Source organism: Apus apus, chromosome 3 (genome assembly GCF_020740795.1).
Source record: "Apus apus isolate bApuApu2 chromosome 3, bApuApu2.pri.cur, whole genome shotgun sequence".
Lineage (NCBI taxonomy): Eukaryota > Metazoa > Chordata > Aves > Apodiformes > Apodidae > Apus > Apus apus.
The window spans coordinates 47333158-47356774 of record NC_067284.1 but is presented as its reverse complement, the minus strand read 5'-3'; the positions used below and the strand labels follow the sequence as shown (position 1 = coordinate 47356774).

The 23617-nt window shown below is 37.9% G+C and overlaps 1 protein-coding gene across 7 annotated transcripts in view; it reads left to right on the top strand.

The window, feature by feature from the left end:
• The window catches only part of USP34 (ubiquitin specific peptidase 34), a 135401-nt gene continuing 111784 nt past the window's right edge, over nt 1-23617 (top strand). For 3 of the 7 annotated variants that reach the window (XM_051614582.1, XM_051614583.1, XM_051614581.1), the window contains exons 1-3: nt 1-155; nt 18370-18457; nt 22559-22979. In XM_051614582.1, coding sequence (XP_051470542.1) covers nt 113-155; nt 18370-18457; nt 22559-22979 — 552 coding nt within the window. In that variant the 5' untranslated portion in view covers nt 1-112. Of the gene's footprint in view, nt 156-1042; nt 1061-18369; nt 18458-22558; nt 22980-23617 lie in introns of those variants that run through there. The other 4 variants (XM_051614585.1, XM_051614587.1, XM_051614586.1 and 1 more) reach the window with 2 other exon arrangements.

Below are 23617 nucleotides of genomic sequence, written 5' to 3'. Positions count from 1 at the left end.
CCCCCTGACTGACCCCCGCCCCGGCCCCCATCAATCATCAATCAGCAGCACCGAGTGGATCAATCAATGGTCGGGAGGAGGCGGCGGCGGCGGCTGCTGCTGTTAATGAACAATGTGTGAGAGCTGCGCCGAGCTGCTGGAGGTGTTAAATGAGAGTAAGTGCGGCCGCCCTCCCCTGCTACCCTCCCCCCCCCCCCCCAACACTCCTCGCCCCGGGCTGGGACCCTACGTACCCTCCTCTACACGGGCTGGGTTGTAACCCCGATTCATCTCCTTCCTCACCCCAACACCCCCCCCCCCCCCTTGCCTTGCCTTTCCCCACTCGCCGCCTGGCTCGGGCCTCCTGGGCGCGGGGTTGCCTCTCTCTGTGGGGTGGCCATAGAGGCAGAGCCTGCCTCGCTCTGCGGCTTCTTTTCCCCCTTCCCTCCTCTCCCTACCGGGGCCGGGCGATCTGCGGCCTGGGGAGGGTGCGCCGAGGGGGCTGTCTCCGCCGGGCCTTCCGCAGAACCCCCCCCCACCCCACCCCGCCGTTCCCCGATTCCCGCCTGCCCTCCGGGTGTCTGCATGTGGGGCCGGGTGGGGACGTGACCCTGCCGTGGGCGTGGGGAGCCCGCTCCTCGCCGTCCATCCCCGGGAAGCCGCAGCGGGGCCTAGCTGGCTCCTGGCTCGGCTGAGGAGGTGCCTCGGAGCTGCTCCGGTGGCTGCTGAGCAGCTGGAGGCCGGGCCTGGGCTGGGTCCCTTTTAAGCAGCAGACAAGGCGGCTCTGAGTGATCCTGCCTCCCCCCCTCCCCCTTTGCCGGTCGGCGGGGTGGTGTGGCGGTGGGGGAGAAGGGACGCGGCTGAGGTGGCTTTCGGGTACCTATTTTTCCGAAGCGACTGCTTGGCTGTGAGGGAACCGGCGCCTAAAGGAGCCTAGCTCGGCTGTATGAGGGCCGGGCTGGCAGGGGGGGGGGAAGGAACTCCGGGGTGTTTCGCATCGGGGGTGGTCTCTTGCTTCCTTCCGAAGTTTCCTCTTCACAGGTGTTACCTAAACAGCCGGGAGGGTCTGAGGGTTAATACAGTAAGTATTTCCCCCGGCACTGCTGAAATCCGATTGCATTTTGGGCAGGAAATCCCCTTTACCCCTATGCAGCAGGCCTCTTCCATTCCTTGGAACCTGCTCTCCGTGGGCCGGCAAGGTACCTTTCCCTGCTTCTTAGAGGCTTGTCTCTGTGCACTGCTTCATGAACAAAGACTAAAAACCATGATTTCTAGAGATGCTGAGGGATTTAACAAACTTAGCAGTTGAAGTTTGTAATTAGCGGGAAGTTTAGCTGTCTTAAATCTTAAGCATTTTTCCTGGTTGTACACTGTGGTCTGCTTAGAGGTGAATGGTGTGCCAAAAAAGTGAAGGACAGAACACTTCCTAGAGCAGGATTTGGGTAGATTTCTCTTTCTTAACTCTGTAAGGCCCCATTGTACATAGTGTTTGTTCTTTCCTAAGATATATAAGTAGATACTACGGTAGTTGAAAGTTGGGCTCTTTCTTGTTAGGGAGATAGAATATTCAGTGATGGCCAGTATTTTATTTGAAAAGTGAAAATATATGTGTAAAACTTAACTTTCAGGAGAGCCTGGAGGCTGGAATAAATCAGATTAAAAGGTTAACATCAGAGAACTGATGTGTTGTTAAAATTGTTTGCCAAGTTTGACTAAGCTTGTAATTCTGATATCTTGTTTTGAACAATTGTTGTGATGTTTACTTAATTTAGCTCTTTCTCGACTGCAGAGGTGGGGAATACATTGGTATTATAGACAATGCTTATTTAAACAGTATGTTCAAAATGAGACTAAACTATCAATGTTATGCTGATGACAGCTGTTTGTTGGAAGAGATAACTTTGCCTGGTTTTGATGGATTGGTAAATAATCATTGTTTGAACTTGATCAAGATTGGTATGATCAAATAGAAAAAAAGCTGTAATGTTAAACCTGATATTTCAAGAAATCTTTGAAATTCCAGTATGAATTAATCTAGTATCTATTTTTAGGACCATTTTAAGGTAATGGGGATTCAGGTAGCTACATATTCCTTCATAGATAAAGCAATATTTTGAATCACTTAAAACATTTTTGTATGACTAGTGTATAGATAATTCAATGGTTCTGTATAATTTAAGATGCAAACCTGCTACTTATGAAAAAGAAATTTGGGTTTTTTAGTAAAATCTTATTAGGGAAATTATGCATCATTATTGCTATATATTTAACTTCCAAAAATGCTGATCAAATAATATTAAATTTTTGTCTTCCAATCAGAGAAACAAGGAGACTTTAAATAAACGTAACTGTTCTATGTGTGTTTGGTTACCAAAGCATCTATAATGGCTCAATGTGTGTGCCACCTACTTTCTTGCTGTATGAGAATGAGTTATAAGAGAGGTATGCTTTAAATTTTTAACTTCAAGTTGTGTTCTTTGCATTTCTGAAGTAGTAATTAGAGGTAATGTATAAATTTAAGGTCAGGCCTTGGTTTTTAAAACACTGCAGTGAAAATTGAAAGTGGTAGTAAAGAATGAGATCATGCCAAAAATGTGTGAGCCAGAGACTGCCAGCAGTTTCCTTTTCTGCCCTCTGAGCATTTGGGATCGTCTCTTCACTGAAACTACTGAAACTGTTTTGAAAGATGTCCAGGAAACATAATCTAGTTTGTTTTAGACATTTTTTTCTAAACTAAACATTTTTACATGAAACACACACTGCCCTTTGTCTTCGTTTACTCTAATCTTTACAACATAATTATTTGGTATCAATTTTATGACAAGTCACTTAAAAAGTGAATTGACTAACAACTCTTAAGTGTATTGTTTTGAAAAGAACATGTAGGAAGCTCTGGTTTTCTTCAGAAGAAATTACCAATTTATGGATGACAGAAGAATGGAATTCAAAAATTGTGCAAACAACCAGGCATATTTTTATTATAACCATATTAGCCCCTCTGGAAGCTGCTACAACATTAATCCACGCCCCACAACAATGTGCAGAGCTGGAGCTTTTGTCTAGCAGTGACCTTTGTGTAGGCCCAGGGTTATGTCTTACCTAGAGCCCATCACAAGACTAAGGTCCTTAGGCCTGATTTTGTAACAGGTAGTCACTCAGTGGGCCAGCTTCTGTAGCCCTCATAAGGGCTGTCTGAGGACTTGTGGAACTGGAAACCTGTAGTTTGAAAAACTTACTTTTGGAGCAAAGGTCTGTATGTAAGCATGTATATATATTTAACACAAAGCTTCGTTACTATGCTTAAGCATGAGAAGCAGGCAGTGGTTTATGGATGGAAGCAGCAATGTTTATTTTTTCCCTCTTGCAGCGTTTTTTTTTCAGCATTTCGTCTAAGTGTGAAACCCAGCAAATGCCCTGATCTTGAAGTTACTTTCTTAGAAGTAGTAATAGTTTCGAGTTATGATTTGATTGAGGAGCTCAGTAAAATGCCCAAGCTTTAAAGCCATTTTTGTATTGCAGAACAATCTGTTGTTTAGAGAAAACTGTCTTAATTTCTCACTGAGTGCTCTAGGTATGTTAGCTTCCCTCATGTTTTCACAGGCAGGGATTTAACAGGAGTAAAGGCCATAAAAAGTTAGGTCTGATTTCTGAGTTCATCTTCCACAACATAAACATTTTTAGTAGAAGGAAGAAAGAAAAGGAATAAAATAAAAGAAAGGAAGAGAGAGAAAGAAAGACAGACAATTGTTTACTTTTTAAGATAAGAGCATTTATTTGCAAAGGACTTGAGAAAAAAAAATTCTCATGGTGTTAATTATAGTGGCTCATTTAAATGTACACACTTTCTATAGGAAAAATGCTTGGAAGATGTTACATGCTTTTATGTTAATTTACAGCAATCTGTATCCCAAATTGAACCCTGATACCAGCACACTGTACATTCATTGTTTTTTTTGGATTCCAGTGCTTGTCAGTCTAGGAGGGCTTATATTGAGTTTCATTTGTTCTTTAGTAATATTTACATTACTGTGCTGTCCAGAGGTCCTGATCAGGGTAGTTCTATTTTGCTAGGCAATGTGCAGATATCCAGATAGCCTTAACCCTAAAGTAAGCCAAAAAATACAGAAATGTAACAGTAAACACTTGAATTTTCTGTCTCAAGTCCTTTACAGCACAGTTTTGCAGGCAGCTGTGTCACACCTGAAGCCACAGTAAGAGTTTCCAGCTACTGGTAGAACCATGCTGTTGCTGGACACTTACACAGGCTTCACTTGGAAGTGTAGAGTACATGATGCTCCAGTGATGAGTGTTGGTTGAGTGGAACGTTGTCATTGCATGCCTCAGAGCGCCTCTTCTTAGCTTAAAGTGGAAATCTAGTTCTCAGACTGGTCCTAAGTTGCTTGTGCTTCTAGTCCTGGCTGGGCTTGGTTGCCTAAGAGGCTTCCCTTTGGGACTGCAACTGGTGTTGATGTATGTTGACTTAATACTCTGTAGGTGTTTTTGGTTCAGTTTCATTTTGTTAGTTTGTTTGGTTTTTATGAAAGTAAGAAAAAAAAATTACAGCAGGGAAAATAGGTTTACTGTACAGTGGCAGTCATGGTTTTACGTAACATTGGTAGGCTTAGGTTATTGCCAGTTCTTGGTTTTCTTCCCACAATTCTGCTTTACTTTTTTCAGTGATTGCCTCTTCAGTCTAATTATTATTATTTTTTCCTAACAGCTCTGGAACTTTATTAAAATTTGTTCATATTGATGAACAGAAGCTTCTAGGTGTTACTGTACTACGCAAGCTTGCTGGATGTTTTTCTCATTATGTTTCCTCCTAAATCTTTAGTAAAACATAAAAAAAACCAACAACAGCTGAATTAAATCAAAAAACTCCACAGTTTACTGAAGCAAAGGACATGGACTAGACTAATATTGTAGTTTACTGTCCATTGTCCATCCCCGTCAGCTGGCCTGCAGGACTCCTAATATGATCAGGTCCATAAAACACCTGGCAATATTGGAGTGTTTTTCTGTTTATATAGCTTCAGGATAGCCCTGAATTTGGTTGTTGGAGATACTTGACTTGTTGTCACGTAATTCTGGTGCTTAGGAAGTACAAAGAGTAGTCTTAGAGGTTGAGTGAGGCTATGTTTACCTTGAAGCTGATAAGAAATCGAAGTATCCCAAAACATTGCAGCATTCTGTTTGCTCTTTGGGATTTGGAGATGATGAATATTTTTTACTGTGAATATTCATCTGTTCTAAATATCGAGTATATATTATAATAAAATTATTTAAAATATTGCATGATTAACATCACTTGATCTGCAAGAGCTGCTGTCACTTGCTCAGTTGTTGCCTGTAAGTTCAGTATTGATTATTTGACAGCCCCTAGTGTTTGGTGTAGATCTAGGGTTTTGTTTGATTGTTTCTCTTGTGCAAAACAATAAAACAGTTGTCTTAGATGCATGACACTTTTTTTGCCCTTTTTAAAAAGATTCATGTTTTCTTTCTACAGAGACTTTATGAGGAAGTCACTGGGTTAACTGCCCAACTTTATTACACTTAACCAAAATATGTATTCTCTCCTGTTGAGGAAAAGAAGCTCAATTGTTTATAAATTCTGAGTTTCTTTCATATTTACCTATGACCCTTTTTAAGGGACATGGGGCCAAAGTTAAAGGAAAATGAAAACAACTTTTCCTTTTTTGCCAAATTGCAATTATCATGTATTGTGATGAAGTGGTACTCCAAATGAATCAGAGTAACCAGAGGGAAAAAAAATATGGGAGGAGGAACTTGTCTCCTTACTAATTGTGAACTTTCTAAAGTGAAAGGGAAGGTTACACTGAGATAAAGTAGTTTTAAATAGTTGTTTGTAATGGTAAAGCAGTTGAAGGAAGAGCTCTGTGACTTTAATAGCTAAAAGGCTTCTATTTTTAGAAAGATATTTCAGCTTTTGTTCTGTGCAGTGATTTTGGTTCTTGTTATTTGATGTGATCAAAAATGATTTTGTCCCGAAACTTGTCCTGTTCAGGCTGCTGAAGACTGCTTCTTTCATTGCTCAAGACGCTTGGTCACTGATGCTGAAGATTTGTTACGTAAATCCCATTCTGCTGAGTTTTGTTGTGAGTTATGAACTGTTGACATATATTTACTGAGATCTTTGTATATAGGGAAATCTTACAGTGGGTAAATACTTGTTGCAACACCCTTAAAGCTTAGGAAAACCAGGGAAGTGTACATCCTTTCATTTTCTACCACATATAATATTAAGGAAAGTCACTCCTTTATAATAGAGATTATAAAATTTTTTATGCTGCAGATGCTCTCAGCCTTCCTAGTAAGGGATTTGCACTCTACAGTTACATTCCTGCTTAGTTTTGTGAAGAAATTCAGGGAAGTGAAAGATGGAAAAGCATCCCTTGCTTTACTTGATTGGATTTTTGTTTTGTTTTTTAAGATATTAGACTCATGTAGAGATTGAAGTCATCTCATTCACTTTGTAGGAAAAGTTTCTATTAATTTTTTCCCCGTACCTTGTGGTGCTTTACGGCTTTTCCTCTGTAAGGATAGTTTTGGAGTTATGGAAGTCCCAAGCAATTCCTGAGGCATGTCCAAGGTGATGTGTTTTAAGCTATTCTGGTTGTTGGCAGTGTGAGTTGTTGGGAGAGACTAACGGTTATAAGTGTCCTGAGATGCTTAGGTGATGGGGAGAGTAATGGGGTGTAGTGGGTAAGAGGCCATTTGGACTGGCAGTGTCGTGCTGCAGCAGGAGGGACAGTACCTTGGAGAGCAGACGCTGGCCCCAGTTTCCCTCTGCTGGCTTCTTGAGTGTGTGCCTTGGCCTTGGGAGGACCAACGGCTTTGTCTTGCATGGCTTCAGGGGTTTGAGACTTGCCTTTCCTTTTCATTTTCAAATTAATTTTTGCTTATCTTCCTTCCATGCTAAACATTAAAATACATCTCTTGTTAAAACTGACTTTTCACTTTGTGGCTTTTAATTCCTTGCTACTTTGATTTCTCTGTGTCACTGCAATTTGCTGTCTTCCTGTGTTCAAGGAACACGGAATCAGAAAAACAGATCTTGCTTCCTGGAATCATGTTCTATGGACAAGTGATGAGCAGTCTGCCGTTTGGCATTTTTCAGATTGGAAGGGAAAATCAATGTTTACTTCCTGGTTCCAGTTATTTCTTGTATTTTCTTCTTTGAGTATTTAGTTTCATCTAAATACTTGGTCATATTCATACTCTCTCCTGCACTTCATCTTTCTTTCAACTCCTCTGGTAGCTTTCAAAACTGATGTTTTTCTGTTTGTGATTTGTTCCATTTCTGTTTCCTTTCTACTTACTCATATGCTCTTTCAGCTCTTCCTATATCCTCCACCTTGCTTTATGTATAATTCTGTGTCTTCATATTGCTCTGTTTCATTAACAGCCTTCCATAATAGATTACTTTTTTTTCCTTTCCAATATTGTCCAAGATTGTTCAGGTCTCATTCAGAAAAGATGAGAAATACTACAGTCAGAGGTTGCCTGTGGATGATGGCTGTGCTACATTGGTGTGTTTGTGCTTCCAACAAGTCTACTTAAGTCTCCCACTGTACAGGAGGGAGTTCCTTACTGAGGGAGAGGGTCTCTGTATTGAATGGCTTTTATGACGTACTTACTTTTTTTTCTTGTTTTAATGTAGCTTATCAGTTAGTTTTCCAGCTCAGGTAGCTCATAAGTAAGGATTTTTGCAAGTTAAGCTATGCATTTATAGTTGTTAGGATGCTTCAACAACCTCAAAAATAATATTACCATATTCAGGAGCAAAGGGCTGTGATTACAGCTGAATGCTGCCTATGGTAATAGCATGCTGCAGTTAAGTGTAGTTGTGGCCATTTAATTTCTGTTGTTTAAGCATATGTTGTGGTAGTTTCTTTTTTTCATTTTGCGTGGTAAATAGGCAGTTTCTAGAATCTAATCTGTGAAGAAGTGGGAAGCTATTCTTTTCACTTTCGTGCTTTCCTCGTATGAGAATTGATTTGCAATCTAAATGCTAAACATGGACATAAAACCATGAGTTCTATGTGGTCTTCTTAACACTTGGTTAAAATACCCGACTTATGCGAATTTGTACAAAGTTTGGCTTTTGGGATTTTCCAGATCTGGCTTGTCTGGTGAGAGGTGAACATCTTGAGAAAATCTGGTGCAAGTACATTTCAGGTATTTTCAGATAATACTAGAAGAGGAAATACTTGCCCTGTGTATCTGTACATACTTCTGTGTGCATGTATAGAACAGTTTTGGGAGATTTAGTGCTGGAATAACTCATTGAAGTTGAAACTTGTCAGAAGTCCTTGTGGAAAAAGCATCTTTCAGTGCTGACCTTTATTTAGCTAATGTAGAAGGTTTGTAAATCAGGCTTCAGAAACGTGACATTTGAGGCATGATTTGTAGTTTAGCATCCATGCAGATCATCAGTTCATGTCTAGGAAGTGAATAGCAAAACTTTTTTTGCCTATTTTTGGACAAGATTGAAGAACGCTTCAGTTCTTTACATCATTTTATTAACTGACTTACACTTGAGAGTTTTTAATCCAAGTAGTTGTATACTGAAACAGGGAAAAGTTTAGGGTGAAAATGAAAGCAGAGTCCTGTGGTCTTAAATACGTTAGCCAAAAGGTTTAGATGCCACTGCTCTTCAGTATTGTATGGATTCCCTAATAGCTGAGAATGTGCTGCTTCCACACATGCTGTGCTAATGAGCAGGCAAGGATGACTGCTTATAGTTGCTCGTTGACAAGTTCATGAAGAATAACTGGAGCTTTCTGCAAGTATTGAAAAAGTTAGGTGTTTTTGTTGTTTCAGTTTTTTCTTCTTCAGCTATGACATGCATCACTTCTGATGTCTTACTTTGTGTAAAACTAGTGCTCTTAGAAAGTAAAGTATTTCTTTACACTAACAAGAGTAGAAGTTCCAATTTTTAAGCTGCAAGTGGATTTTTCTTGAGAAGGTAGTCTTTTAGCCCCTTATATTCTTCTAAAAAATCATGAGTACAAGAACTGTACAAATTCCATGGTATTAGTGTGTGTGTGTGCTTTGTGCTGTGTTGTGCAGCATTAATTGTCTTTATCTACTGTGCTTTTCAACTAATTTTTTGGGGGAGTTGATAATTTTTAATGAGAGCTGAAATTCAGTTTTGGGAAGTGGTCAGTTGCCTGTTTATTATTTGTGACACATAGCTATTAAATTCTTCCTTTTTTTAAGTTACAATATAAGCCCTCTTGTATTCACCACTAGTGAAATTACTTTTTAAGTGCATATGGGGGTGTGTGAACTCAAATGGTCTGTCTGTAAGCTTACATAGTACAGCTTATGCCGCCCTTCTCAGTCACCTGGTGTTTCAAGCAGGAGGTATGTGGTGGAATTATATTTTAGGCTAGTGGTCATCAGTTGATAAAAGAGACTGAACAACTTTAGTTTTCCTTCAGTTGCTTGGAACTATAGTATAGGATAATGCTGGGGACTGTGAGCTCAAAAGCTCAATAAAAGTAGATTTTTTTTCTTGGTTTAAGGATGATCAGTGCAGTAAATTCTTTGCTGCGTGGGCCGGTGTCTGGCTTCTTTCATAGTAAGGCATACACTATTGCTAGTTTACTTATGGTTGAACTAGTTTTGTTTGGTGTTGTGTTTTTTTTCCTCTGATCTACTTTTTTTTCCTAAAATTTGAAATTAAACTGTTACCACAAAGTATTTCAAGGTGTAAGTCTCAATTGTTTATCTGCTGTTGTAATATTTAAAGTGGATACAGTCTGGTCAAGTTCAGATGTGAGATAAATTTTCATCATTAACCTGAAGACTCACTAGGTCTTAACAACAGTGCCAGTTTGAATCTTTCCAAAGTGAGTTGGCTTTGTACATTGTGTTTAGCCATAGTTACAGATATTGATGCACTTGCTGGTATGTGACTTGCAAAATATTAGTTTATATCAAAATTGCGTCTGCAAATACATTTTCTTATTGAGGGGGACACTTGTAATGAAGCAACTGCAGTCCATACTTCTACAGCCCATAGACATTTCTTTCAGCCTTCTCCTATCTCTTTCTGTCTACTAGCTTTTAGGAAAAAAAAATTAAATAGGCGTTAGCCAGTAGATTGCTGAATATAGCATCTGTTTCAGTGAACTATTAAATATACGTCATCTAGCAAAAGACAATGCAAAATTTGAGCCTATATTTGAAAGTTGAGACAGAATGCAACTTTGCTGCTTGTTGACCCTTTCTCAGTATTTTATTTTTGTTTTTGAATGAGGGTTTCTTGCATCTGTGTTGGAGTAAACAAATAATGCATTGGAGTTCAGACACCCAGCCAGCTCTTCTTGGGCTTTCAACAAGCTGCCTAAAGCTCCATTTATCTATCTTATCTCTTTGCTTAAGCAGGCTCAAATAGACGTTGTAAGAAGTAAATTAATCATATTTGCCTCTCACAGATTTTGTCCCTAAAACCTGGAGCACAGACATGAGGTGGTTTTGTTATAAATCTACTGGTAATCTGTTGCTTCTTACTGGCTGTGGTGGCTCAGTTGTGGGCTCTCATCTTTTCTTTCTGGTTGTGGGTGAAAAGCTGTTGTTGTTTTCTGTAACTGATTCATAGTGTGCCAAATAGTACAGCTGAACTAATTTGCAGGGTTGTCTCTTGAAAACAGAATACTTCCTGGAGTACATATTTTAATTTTTGCATTCCTTGCTACTTTTAATTAAGACTAATATAAAACCTCTTTAGCTTTTGGAACCTTGTTCATGCAATTAAATCTTTGTTCTACTTTAAAAATAGTTTGTTAAACTGAGTTTTATGTTTTCACCTTAAAATAGTATTTTTTAAAAGTTCAGAGCTGAAGTATTTAAAGAAACATGATTCAAAGCCAGAGTAATTTAAGTAGTGATATATTATTTTTTAAGTTAATATGTTATTAAAAGGCAAGAATGCAAGGAAGTACTCTGTTTTAAATGGAAGGTAAGCAGTCCTTTGTCATAACAGTTTCTGCATTGACAGTGTCAGCCATAGCTTTGAAAGTTATCTTGGGGTAGTTAGTGATACGCTGGGAAATTCTGGGTTTATGCAGCACTTGTCCAATCCTGCGTTGGTTCTTTGAGGAACTTGTAGTGACCATTTTCAAACTACTAAGATGAGCAGCCTGATTCTCTGCATCTGGTATATGTTTTAGTGATGACAAGCAGAGGCAATTGTATGGAAATACTTAAATTAACTTTCCTTTCTCTGGAGAGAGAGGGCTGTAGTATCCTTGCTGCTGAAAAGCTCAACAGAAGCATTAGGATGTGCAGGGCAAAGATACCTTAGATCTTTTCATAGACATCTTCTATCTGACATGTTTAACACTGAATCAGAGCTGGTAAACCCTTCTGGACCCAGGCTCACCCATGCTGCTGCTCCCCTCAGGCTTCCATGGAAATTCAACACCCTGGACATGACACTAGCCTTTAGCAGGCTCTGTGTGTTCCTGCTGTGTGGTGATGGGTTCAGTGAGCTGGGGAGTTTAAAAGGGCAGTTCTGGGACTCCTGGTGGGTCATCTTGGCCCAGCAAAGCCAGAGCAATGTGCAGTTTGGACCATTTTTTGTTCCATTCACAGTCAGGTCATCCACAAGCTGATCTTAGAAAATTTTGTACTAGTATTTAATCAGAAAAGCTGTACCTGCATTGCACAGTATTTAACTGATGTAAGCTTATTCTGCTCGTTACATTTTTTTACCGTGTTTTTATACTTTTCTGTATCCGTGCCACTCCATGCTGGCTGTGCTATTACTGCTTCTGCAGTTGACGTGACCCAACCTGAATTAGGTATTTCAGACTCTCATCTAGTCCAGATCAAATTTCTACTGCTAGGTAGCACTGCATGGATTCAGTCTTTCTGAACTTAGAACTGTGGCTAGCTGTGTGGGAACAGTGTGGGTTCACATGGTGTAGTAACTTAGGCTTTGCTTTGTCTGAAAGTTACTGTGTGAACTTCTCGACCTGAACTGGCTACTTAAGAAGTATAGTTGTGTTGATTTAGATTATAATTAATTTTGGTAATTCTGGGTAGAACCAGCTCCAGTGTTCTGAGTAAATTATCAGGTGATCGGTGAGATTTGACCCCATTTAAAATAATTTCATGTGGAACTCTCCTTCTTGGAAGCAGTTGCTATTGGCACATTCTGTTTAGGAAGGTGAAAAACATAAGGTGGTCTTAATAAGGACAACTGTTGGCTTGGGTAGACAACTATGGCCATTCTAAAAGGGCGCATTTTCACTGCAAACAATCATAACCTACCACACTGAAAACTTTACTATGGCATTGCGTTTGAAAGATGACAGTTCTTAAAATTCCATGCAGCTTTTCGGTGTCAGCTTCTGCTGTTTTGCTCCAGACTCCATTAGCATATTACAGGAAAAGGAAAATAAGTGTTTGCTGGAGAAGATGATGGAGATATGATGGGAGGGGAAATGTAAAGATTCAAAGAGAGAGAATTCAGTAACTTTTGCAGGGAAATAGGAAGATACTTAAAGGTAACAATTACCTAGGATCGGGTGATTTGCCCTGTTCTGGTGAAGTTGTGTCCTATAAATGTTGTCTATCTGATAAACATACCAAGGCTTCTGCTAATCCTAGTTGTGTAACTATGCTATGTATTGGAATACTGAATTAAAACTATTCAGGCTCTTCTGATCTTGTGGTGGCTATAAAGAATTATTCAGGTGCTGAATAACTAGCAGATGACTGATTTGGGGGATAGTTTGGGGACCAGTTGTAATGTTTTTTTCCTTACTCTTTTGAGTAACTTCTGTATTCCATTCATAAGAACAGAGTATTTTTTTAGACTTGCAAACTTTCATCAGATTTGTTGAAACTGCTTTTTATGTTCCAAAGTTTAAGTGTCTGACGGAGATCAGTAACTTGATCACAGTTTGTTTTTCTAAGGAAATGAGACTTTAAAAGGGTTACTAATTCCTGTCTCTAAGATACTATGTTGTCTCCATAATATTTGCTTTGTAATCTCTGTATACTTTCTTTGTAATCAGAAGCTTGCAGGAAATAAATAACTTTACCAAGTTGGAGCATTTATAAATACAAGAAATTCAGTGTTTGATTTAGACTTAAAATTAATCCATGTGTGCTATGGGATGGCAGGTGGGTATAGATACCCATATTGCTGTGCTGCAGTGATATGATGAGGGTGGGAGCTGACAACTCAGTATTATAAAGGCAGCACAAAGGCACTCGGAAGCACCTTAACCATAAGATTATAGAATTTTATTACTGCAGTGTTTTGTGTTGCAGTTCTGTTTTTTCCTATGTTAACCTGGCATTTGAACAGTGTTTCTAATACTGAAGAAAATTAACTGGTTTTTTATGTCATAGTACATTCTACAATAGTGTTTCAGCATTCTTTAGTTATATGTATCTAGGCAGTATTGTGGCACACGTTTAGTTTATAGAGACTGAGGAGTGGAAAGACTTCTTTCCTCACTATGAAGTGGTAGAAAAGCTTGGACAGTTAAACTACTGTCCTTGAACTTCGAGTTGTTTTGGATACTTGTAAAAGATGGCTTTGTAAAGGTTTGGAAGAACTCTGGTGAATAAATCTAAGGCAATAATGAATTCTTTATAATTAAAAAAAGGTAGTAATTCTAATAGATGAAAGTAGAAAGATAATGAGAGGTGCTAAGCTCTGTGGCTACCATCTTACTTACTTTTGATCATAAACAAAAATAAACCTCCTACAAATAATGGAAAATAATTCAATGCATATATGTATAAAAATTAATGTGCTGCTTCTCTGTGAACTATAGTATTATACAGAAGATTATGTATATATTTCTTTCAAGATTAATATTATTGTTCCTAATACAGTTTTGTTTAGTGTGTGGCTCTTATTTCCTCTATTTAGTCTGTATCAGGGAACAATTTCTGAGAATAAAATCCATTTTGAAAGTGATCTACTCTTTCTCATGAGAAGGTGATATCAGATGAGGCTTGGGGGACAAAAGGGAGGGAATGAGCAGAATTTGTATGCAACTTTACCTCATTACAATTTTGAATGTGTAGAAATTACTGTTAGATATTAAAGAATTTGCTATTGTTTACTTTTTTACTATTTTATGGTTTTGGAAGTACGTAAGTATATTTTATTATTTTTGCGTAAGCATATTCATTATTTTTACTTGCCACTTGATTTTGTACTTAGTTGGATAAGTGACCTTTGGATACAAGATATTCCTTGCAAGTCTAGCATGATAGTTGTCCTTGAGGTCTAATTACAGTCTGTGCCTTTAGCTCTGAAGTTCTTGCTACAAGTGCACTTACGATCTGAGCTTTGTTTGCTCACAATTGAAATGATACTGTCCCTTTCTTTGAAGTTAATTTCTATTTTTCTCATCTTCTGTAATTTTCTTGGTTTAGTAGCTTTATTAATAGAGTTTTTTCTTAGCTTGGGAGATTGTGTAGTTTCTGGTACTGTAATATACTTCTAGCAAGTCAGCCTTTTGGGTGATTTACCTAATCTGCCACAAGTTTTCATTTAAAGCTAGCCAAATAAAATGGGAGACAGGGGAAATAGCAAGGAATTTTTATTTTTTTCTGAAATATTTGAAATTATTACTTTGACCATTATGTTTTGGCTTCTCATCAGCTACTTGAATAAATTGCATGTTAAGTAGGTCTGATTTTTTATTTTTTTTAAAGAACATATGAAAACTTATACAGTAAAAGATTTTTTAAAAGGTCAGGCAATTGATAATTATTATTTTGGGTCGGTTAAGCACCTCAGCTCACTCTTACGTAGTGTCTCTGTGACAAAAAGCTCTCTAAATAATCTTATAAAGATTCAGTAAAGTGGGGCATGGCAAGTATTCAAGAAGACCCTATTTCCTACATCATATTTGTAGAACATATTTAGCTAGAATTTACCTATGTATCAGTCTGTCTTGGATGGATCTGTTTAGGCCTTCAATGTTCTGTTTTTTCTATAATAATAGTAACTGCATCTTCTGCTCTTCTGTAGGCAAAGAAGCTGTATTAGGGTAAAGTTACTCCAGGTGGGGTGGAGTAATTTAGCTTTGCAGTCACTGCAAAGGTGTTTACTTCTCTCAGCCTCACGCTCCTTGTGCTTTCCTTCCCAGCTTCCCCTGCTTACACATCTGCCCCCCTGAGTTTTCACAGGCTTATGAAGCCAACAAAGAAGTGGGTGGGTTTTGGTTAAATGGGTAAGTTGGATTTGCACAGTTTTCAGAGTGGCTCTCTGGGTTGCTGCAGGAGGGTCATGATTGTTGGAGTAGTTGAAATCCATAGCTATGGATGGTGTTAGTAGTGAGGAGTTGAACTGGGTTATGTTGATCTTGAAATTGGATCTAGCACAGGGCAAAGGTGTTTGTCTGTGTGGAAAGTAGGAAGGACTGGAGGATGAGAGGGCCTAGGAGGCTTTAACTGAGAAGAAATACTTGCTGGAGCAAATTTAAGGAAGGAGAAGAGGGTTAAACCCCGAGAGTTCAGTAGTAAATTAGGGAAGGCATCTCTAACATTGCTAGCTTGTAAGTGCCTAGAGAAAGAAGCAGCCACTGGAGATGGGATGAAGGAGCTAGCCTAGAATTGGAGTGCTACTGCTGAGAGACACTAATAAATCATGGAATGACTGGCTGTAAAGCTCTGGAGCACATATAATCAATTCTTATTGATGAGAGAATACAAGCTGCCACTTTGACATCCTTCGGATGTTCTCAGAGCACACAAGTATGCCTTAGTGCATGCTATGGGAATCACTGCCTTAGGTATGAAACTAGAGAGAAGTATTATCCACCAAATCAATTTGCAAGAAGGGGGCTTGTCACAGTAAAATTTTTTGAAAAAGTTTGACATAATTCTTACTGCTGGGTTTGAAACACTGGAAGTGTGGGAGAGCAGGGAGACAGTTGATGAAGGGAGATCTAAGGCATGCCAGATGCTTGAGTATGGGAGAAAATAAAAGGACCTGCTTTATTTATGAGTGGATGAGTCTGTTTTAGCTACTGGCCCATCCAAGGTAGAAGAAAAGTAGTTTGAAAGGAAAGACAATACATGTATTGGAAATAAAATCATATGCAGCAAGGGAATCCTTTCAGAACTGACTAAAATCAACAAATGCACAGGAATTATAATTAGTGCCATTGTTCCTATTACTTTTTGTATTTGTACTTTTTTCAATTAAAAAAATGAAAAAAATTAGAAAAACTTCATAACCAATTATTTCTGTATTTCAAGCTGCATGTGTTCCTCAAGAGAGGTGCTGTAAATCAGGAGTATCCACAAAATTGATATTCAGACTAAGCCAGGAGCTCTATAAAGCCCAAGATTTAAATGTTGGGTGTGAGAACATTAATTAGCTGAGCTGAAAAACATTTTTTCTGCTCAGTAACAAAGAGCTTCAATTAAAGTGCAGTAGCAGTACTGCGAGGTGTGTCACTGCCCCTTTTGGTAGTGGCACAGACTTGGATCACCTTAAATTCAGTGGAATACTGCAGCCTCAGCGTGGTTGCTCCTGTTTTGCACTTCCTGAGTATTTTCAGGAACAAGAACATTATTTTTTCTAGGTACACAAAGCAAAAGAGAAATTGTGCATCTAGCCACTATATTAATTAGCAATGATTAGTAAATAAGAGCAGTTGAAGGAATTAATCTTAATGAAACAATGTTCACAAAACTCAGAAAAAGAAGGCTTTATGATTCTTTTATGCTGGGCACGTATTTTTTTTAATGCTGTCTATAGTTAAGAATCTGTCTTTTGTGATCAGGGTGACCTAAATTGTTTGACTGAGTTGTTGGTTTCTTCAGTGCTGTGCTTTGGCCTTAAGAGAGTCAAGTGTCATAATTTGTGGTGTTTAAAATAAAAAGGAGTCTCAGGCCTTCTAGTCTTGCTTGTCAATTTTGTACTTTGTCCAGTGTTATCTAGGGATCTTTAAAGGCTTCTAGGGGTGAGACAGAAAAAATATTTCCAAAGTTTAATGGTATCCTATTGAGAGACTTATTTTTTGTGTATTTTTATATTTGTATGTGTGCATGTATATGAAAATACATATGTATGTGCTTATATAATCTCTTTATTCCAAAGAAGTCTTTGTTTTGTGCGATTATTCTCTGAAGTGGGGATGTTCTCAACTTTACTTTCTGATGCGTGCCAAATCAGAAACAGTAGCTTTAGTTTTGGGGAACCTGTACTGACAGATTCCATAAGACCTTGGAAGGCTGAGGTTGGAAAAGAGGTTGAGGTGCAGATTCTGAAGAGCTTGCCTCTGTTAGAGAACCTTGCCCACAAAGCTTGCTTGTGAAATGGTTTTGTAAGCAAGCATGTAATACTTGAACTTTCATGTGAAATGTTGAAATGAGTACTTACTTTTGTTATAAATTAAATGCTGAACTTAAAAGGAATGCTGATGTTCTCAATTATTATAGCAATGAGATAATTGTAAAAGTGTATGGAATTTAGGACAAGAAAATGAGAATTGTGCTTTGGTAGTTGGAGAAAGAGTTGTGGCAGAGTCCAGTGCCTTACTATGTAACTGGTTGATGCAAAAGTGAAGATGTGGACTGATTTTTGGCTTATTGGAGTGTATTAGCATTTCTTTAGATGGAAGTGAGACATTTGATAATACCTCATGGATATATTTGGGTTTTGAATTTAGTACTTAACTGTTCTGGTTTCCAGCTGTAATAAAGGTGGTAAGTGTTTATAATTTTGCCAGTTAGTGAGTCATTATGATTAAACATCACAATAAACATATTTGAAAGTAATAATGAACAACTTAGCTAGTCTGAGATAACTTTAAACATTCATTGCATGTTGTTCTTGTCATGAGTTTTGTTCTGGTGGGAGGTTTTTTGTGTGTTTGTTTGTTTGTTTGTTGTTTTTTACCCAATTTTAATCTGATTGGGAAAAGGGAATTAAGGACTCGGGATCTTCTCAAAATGCAGACTTTTAAAATCTGAAAAAAATACCCTCCCCCAAACCCCAAACTAGTTAATGGGTGAAACTGTTGAAGAAGTTTTATATCTGAAAGTGCGCATCAGTCAGTAGTTCCCGGTAAAGCTTAGGACAACTATTTCCTAAGAAGGAGCGTTAGAAGAGGCTGTTGTCAATCACTGATTTTTCACAGTGGTATTCAAGAATACTGCATGGTTTCTGTTTTCAAGTTAGTTGCACCTTACCTCTGTTTATTGAAGCAAGAAATATGTAGATTTGGATGAGGACTTCTGTTTCCAATATGAAAATGTATTTACAATTTATTTTTTTATTTTTCATGTTGTCAGAGATAATTTCTAATAGAAATAGAGCAATTACACAGGGTTTGTCTGATACTGATGTGTTTGTGGTTTTGTTTTCTTTAGTATCAGACATTGAAGGTGCTGATGGGTTGCAGCTCAGAAAGGAACATGCCCTCAAGATATTTGCTTACATCAATTCCTGGACACAAAGGTAACTTTGGAATGAGTTTGAGTGTTGATGATACTCGATCTCAGCAGTAGGTTTCCCTTCTTAAAAAATACAGTAGAGTGAATTTGAATGGGCAAGTTATTAATGTGTATCTAAGTAATGCTTGTGAAGGACCTATTACTACTTATCAAATAAAATTAAACATGTTACCCAGTTCATTTGGGGCAAAGCATATTTCAGATCTGATTGACGTTTTGGATGCTGTAACAGTTGTGTAGCAATAAATAGTTATATTGCAATGACAATGTGTGTTACTGCTTTAACATGAAATTTTCTGAGGGAGCAGGGTTAGATAAGAAGAATTTAAGAAAACATCATTCTGAATGGGACTGTCATATTAAATTTGTCTCAGTGTCCTAATACTCTGAATCAAGATGATGAACAATTGCAGCCCATAGCTACTAAACTGATAAAGCACTGTTGCGCGTTGTTGTCCTAAATAAACTATGTTATTCCTTTTAATCTATTATTTTAATGGCTTCTGTTGGTGGTCAGTTTTTTTTAAGTAGTTAAATCATCTGTTCTGCTTACCTCTCAGCTACTTATTTTCAGCACAAGGCACTGTGTGGATATTAGTTTTTAGAAAGAATCTACAGTAAGGATGTTTGGGATTCAGTGTTCAGCAGTGGTCACAAGACCAAACTATATCCTAAGAAATATTGGGAAAAGCATAGATATAAATTGGAAAACATTATTCTGGTATTTTAGAAGACTCTGCAAAAGCAGAATCTTCTTCTTCCTCATTCTGCCCAAAGAAGGCACTTAAAGCAAATTAATTATCTTCTGCAATATGCTATTAGACACAGAGAAGGAGTTTTAAATAAAAATTAACAGCAGCGACAGAAACCAGAATCCTGTCATTTCTTGACAAGTCCTAGATCCCAGATTTATCTGAGAACAATTGCAACCTAGTCATTTTCCACATCATCGTCTGTTCGGAGTTTTGTTCTGTTCAACAGATGTAGCACAACAAATTCAACCTGAAGAGAAAGAACTTTAAGACTGCATAACATTTAACTCTTTATTTTCTTCTGGTGTCTTTTAACCTTTCATATATATACATATGTATATACTCATACTGGAAGAAAGTATGCATCATGGTTTGACTCAGGATCGGCAATTAAACAAGTAATAATAATGCTCTCGATCCCCTCCCCCTTCCACCCAGGTAGGGAAAGGAGAAAAAGAATAAGGAGAAAGACTTTTTTGATTGAAAACTAAACTAGAGGGATTTAATGAAATACTAATGATGAAAGAAATATGTACAAATATATAAAAGTATGTGCAGGAATGTGCAACACTCCTGTCACCTCCGTCCACCCCCAACAACTCCCACAGCACTCTCCTTAGCTGCGAGCAGTTCTGAAATGTTCCGGACCACTGCTGGAGATAGTGGCAGAGCAGACAGGAACTGAGGACAGAGTTATGGGGGTCAGGAATGCACAGGCCTAGGGATCAACGGTGATGGGTAGACGGAGCTAGCCATGGCCACCAGCCACGAATGGAAGAGGAAGGGAAGAAGAAGGGCTTGATTTCTGTGATACCTGACCTTTTACTGAGTCTTACATAAATATATGGATGGAATGCTTTGGTTGGTCAGTTTTGTCATCTGTCTGGTCTGCTCTTCCCTATAGAGGGTTGCAGATATGAGTCTTCTGCTTCAGAAGTGTCTGAAGTAGCACATGACAAGCAGAGCAAAGTGTCCTTGGTCTCTCAGCAGTATCGGTAAACATTTTGGTGTTATCAGTCCACTAGCTGGAAAACTTACTGTGCTACTTTCAGCAACTATGCTGCTGAAAAGAGAGTTCACTGAAGGGAAAAAAAACCGGTAAAAAGAAAATTGTCTTAATCCTGGCTCAAACCAGGACAGTATGGAAAACAGACCCTGAACGTATTAAAAACAGAGCCTAGCAAAGAGGCCACAGGAAGGAGTTTTACTTTACACTTTAATTTCTTGTCCTGTTTCTGCTCTGCCAAATGGGCTTTTTAGAGTTCTTGTTGTTTTGTGTTTGAGGCCTTCCTTAAGAACTACTTTTTACTCTGTTACCTGTAATTTAAATATCTGCTTTCCTTCAGAATATCAATTGGCCACTGAGCTTGAAGGATAACTTTTTCTTCCATGTGCATGTTTCCATTTCAGTTTTCTTCTGGAAATTATGTTCAAAAAAGTCACATTTGTAGCATGTTCTTTTTTTCATAGATCTTTAACTTTTGGTAGAGTTCTTCCTGTAAACACATTTGGATACATGAAGATTTAAAGAGTTTGCACATACCTCTATCTTTAAAAAAAAAAAAAAGTGCCTTTGCCCAGTAAAGAATTTTCCGTTATTGGTTGGGATTCAAATACAGATATACAAGAAGTATTCACCAGACTTTTACATTATTATTGGGAATAATTTGTTTTAGCCAAGTGGAGTAATAATTTGTAGGCGTAAGTGATAGACCTATTGCACATAGTTTTCTCCAAGGATAAATGCTTGAGGATTACACTTAGTTTTGCCTGCAATTAGTTATTATCATTTGTTAATATGAAAATATATTTACAAGTAATTCACAAAATCAGTTTTTGAAATTGGTGAAGACACTCCACTTACACAATATTAAAAGAATTTTTCTTCCTGAACAGATGGAACAAAACATTTTAGATGCTTCTGTCACTGCATCTGTGCTGGAATTAGGGAATGCTGAATATTGTCTTCATGTCTAACAGAACACACATGCTTTAAGAGCTGTAGCTCAAGGGCACATTTGTATTCCCTCAAGAGAGGCAGCACCCTCTACCTGTCATAGTTCTGAGTTCTTCATCTTTTTTTTTTTTTTCTTACAAATTATACTATATTAAAGCCCAGTTTCTAGAATAAATGCTGTGCTTTGCATGATAATTATTTTTAATAACCTCTCAATGATGACTTCTTGCCCTATCTTTCACCTGGTAATTTTGTTCAAAAATAGTATGTGTAATTTTTTTATATTATTTTAGGATCTGAGAACTCTAATCATGGACTGGAGTCCATTGTTCTTCCTGTAACAGTATAAAGGTCTCTACTACAAGACAGCTACCAGTTTATATAGCAGTTACATTGTTCAGTAGACTCTGAGCAAGACAGAACTGAGTCCAACTCCAAGATTTTGCAACAAGCACGTAGCCTTCTAGTCTTCACTGAAGCATCCTTGCTTTATTGCTTTCTTTCTTCTTTACGTTCTCCAGGTTGTATATCCTTTTAGGGGAATATCCTCCAACTTTCCTACAGAAAGAGGAGTTTTCTTGTTTGTATGGAAGAAGCAAATGTTCCCAGACAAAAAGTTCTAGGGTATCTATCATGGGGGGTTTATGCACCTAGAGTCTTTTTGGCATATATAGTTATCCTTGCCTACAACAAGAGCTATCTTGCAGTTTTCTAACTTGATTATTTGATTTATTTTTCTTATTATATTGATAAAGGGATAGTGTACAGTTTTCTACCTTGTTATTTTCAGCTTACAGTGTATCAGTAGGTACTCAGAGGAATAATCTGAGCTTACATAGTGAAAAAAATTTGATCCTGTTTTTCCCCATATGGGTAAAGGTTACCAGTGTGCATGAGGTTTCTATCCAAATGCAGATAAAGGAAGTGATCTTAAATACTCAAAAACTATTTTGCAGACCTTTTGATTTAAAAGTAAAAAAAAATTTAGTTCTTACAAGGCTGACAAGCATGTCAGGTGGTTTATTGCAGTAAATATCAATAGAAAAAACAGATGAGGAAGTGGATTCAGGAACATACTGAAAAACATTGCTGCTTTAGTAGTACAGGGACCTTGCCACTAAGATTTTTGTATGTTTTACAGTGGCAGCTGTTAAATGATAACAGGGACTTCACAGTTTTTGTGAAGGAATGGGATGTTCACAGGGTTTAAGGAAGGCTTTGTGACTCCCACTTGCTGCTGGGTAGACTGTTTCATTTGAATTTCCTCACTTATGGATCTGTAAAATATTTTGTTCTTAAAAATGTTTTAAAGTGAAGAGTCCTTTTGGTCGGTTACCTGTTCTCATTTTAGCTACTTCAGGAATTTTGATGTTTATTTTTTTCTGTTTTCTTACAGACAATGTCTGTGCTGTTTCAAGGAGTATAAACATTTGGAGATCTTTAACCAAGTAGTTTGTGCGCTTATTAACTTAGTGATTGCCCAAGTTCAAGCTCTGCGGGACCAGCTCTGTAAACATTGCACTATTAATATAGAATCAACATGGCAAGATCAGAGTAATCATGCTGATGAGCCACTGAATGTAGAAAGAGAGTGTCATGAAGAAGAAAATGGAGAACGGCAAAAATCTATAGAGAAAAAAATAGATTCTGCAAGAACTTGTATCCTGACTGAGGAGGAGTCTGCAAAGAACACTGATGCTTTTAGCTTATGGAGCACTGATGAGAAGGAGAAGTTGTTGCTTTGTGTGGCAAAAATCTTTCAGATTCAGTTTCCTCTGTACACTGCTTATAAGCATAATACTCATCCCACAATAGAGGTATATCTTTATGTATATATTTAATTATTTTGTGAAAAGTTATTTGTACCACCTATCCTTATTGAGTAGACTGTGTGTTTGGTGATAGTTGCTTTCACACAGGATGGGTAAATTCAGCTCTCCTGTTGACTTGAGTAGAACTTTTCAGAGAAACTTTTAAATGACACATACTCTTATGCTTTCTTTAAAATATGCTTAATTGTTATAGGTAATATATTGATAAGTGTTGGATGGAACTGTACACTGAATTATTGTACTGTTTAAATAACAGGAAGGCAAAAAGGGAACTATAGCGAAGCTTTCCTTCCAGAAGGTAACCCATTAATAGTTTACTAATTTCTCTTCATTGCAATCTGTGGTTCTAGAGGCAAAGCTTCATAAATTAAACTTTGTACAAGACCAAACCAACTTTTTAGAAAAACTGTTTAATCAACTCAAGTAACTGGGCTCTACACAAGTATCTTTGTTCTAGAGTGCTGATTTTTCTCTATGATACTTGTTATTGCTGCCATTCATGTTTTCCATCTTCTGAAAAAAATGCCAAGCATAATATTCAAAAGTCCTGCAGTGGTTTAATTCACATTTTCTGAAATAAATGTGATGCTGCTAGCATTTCCTAGTTGACACAATATGGCTCT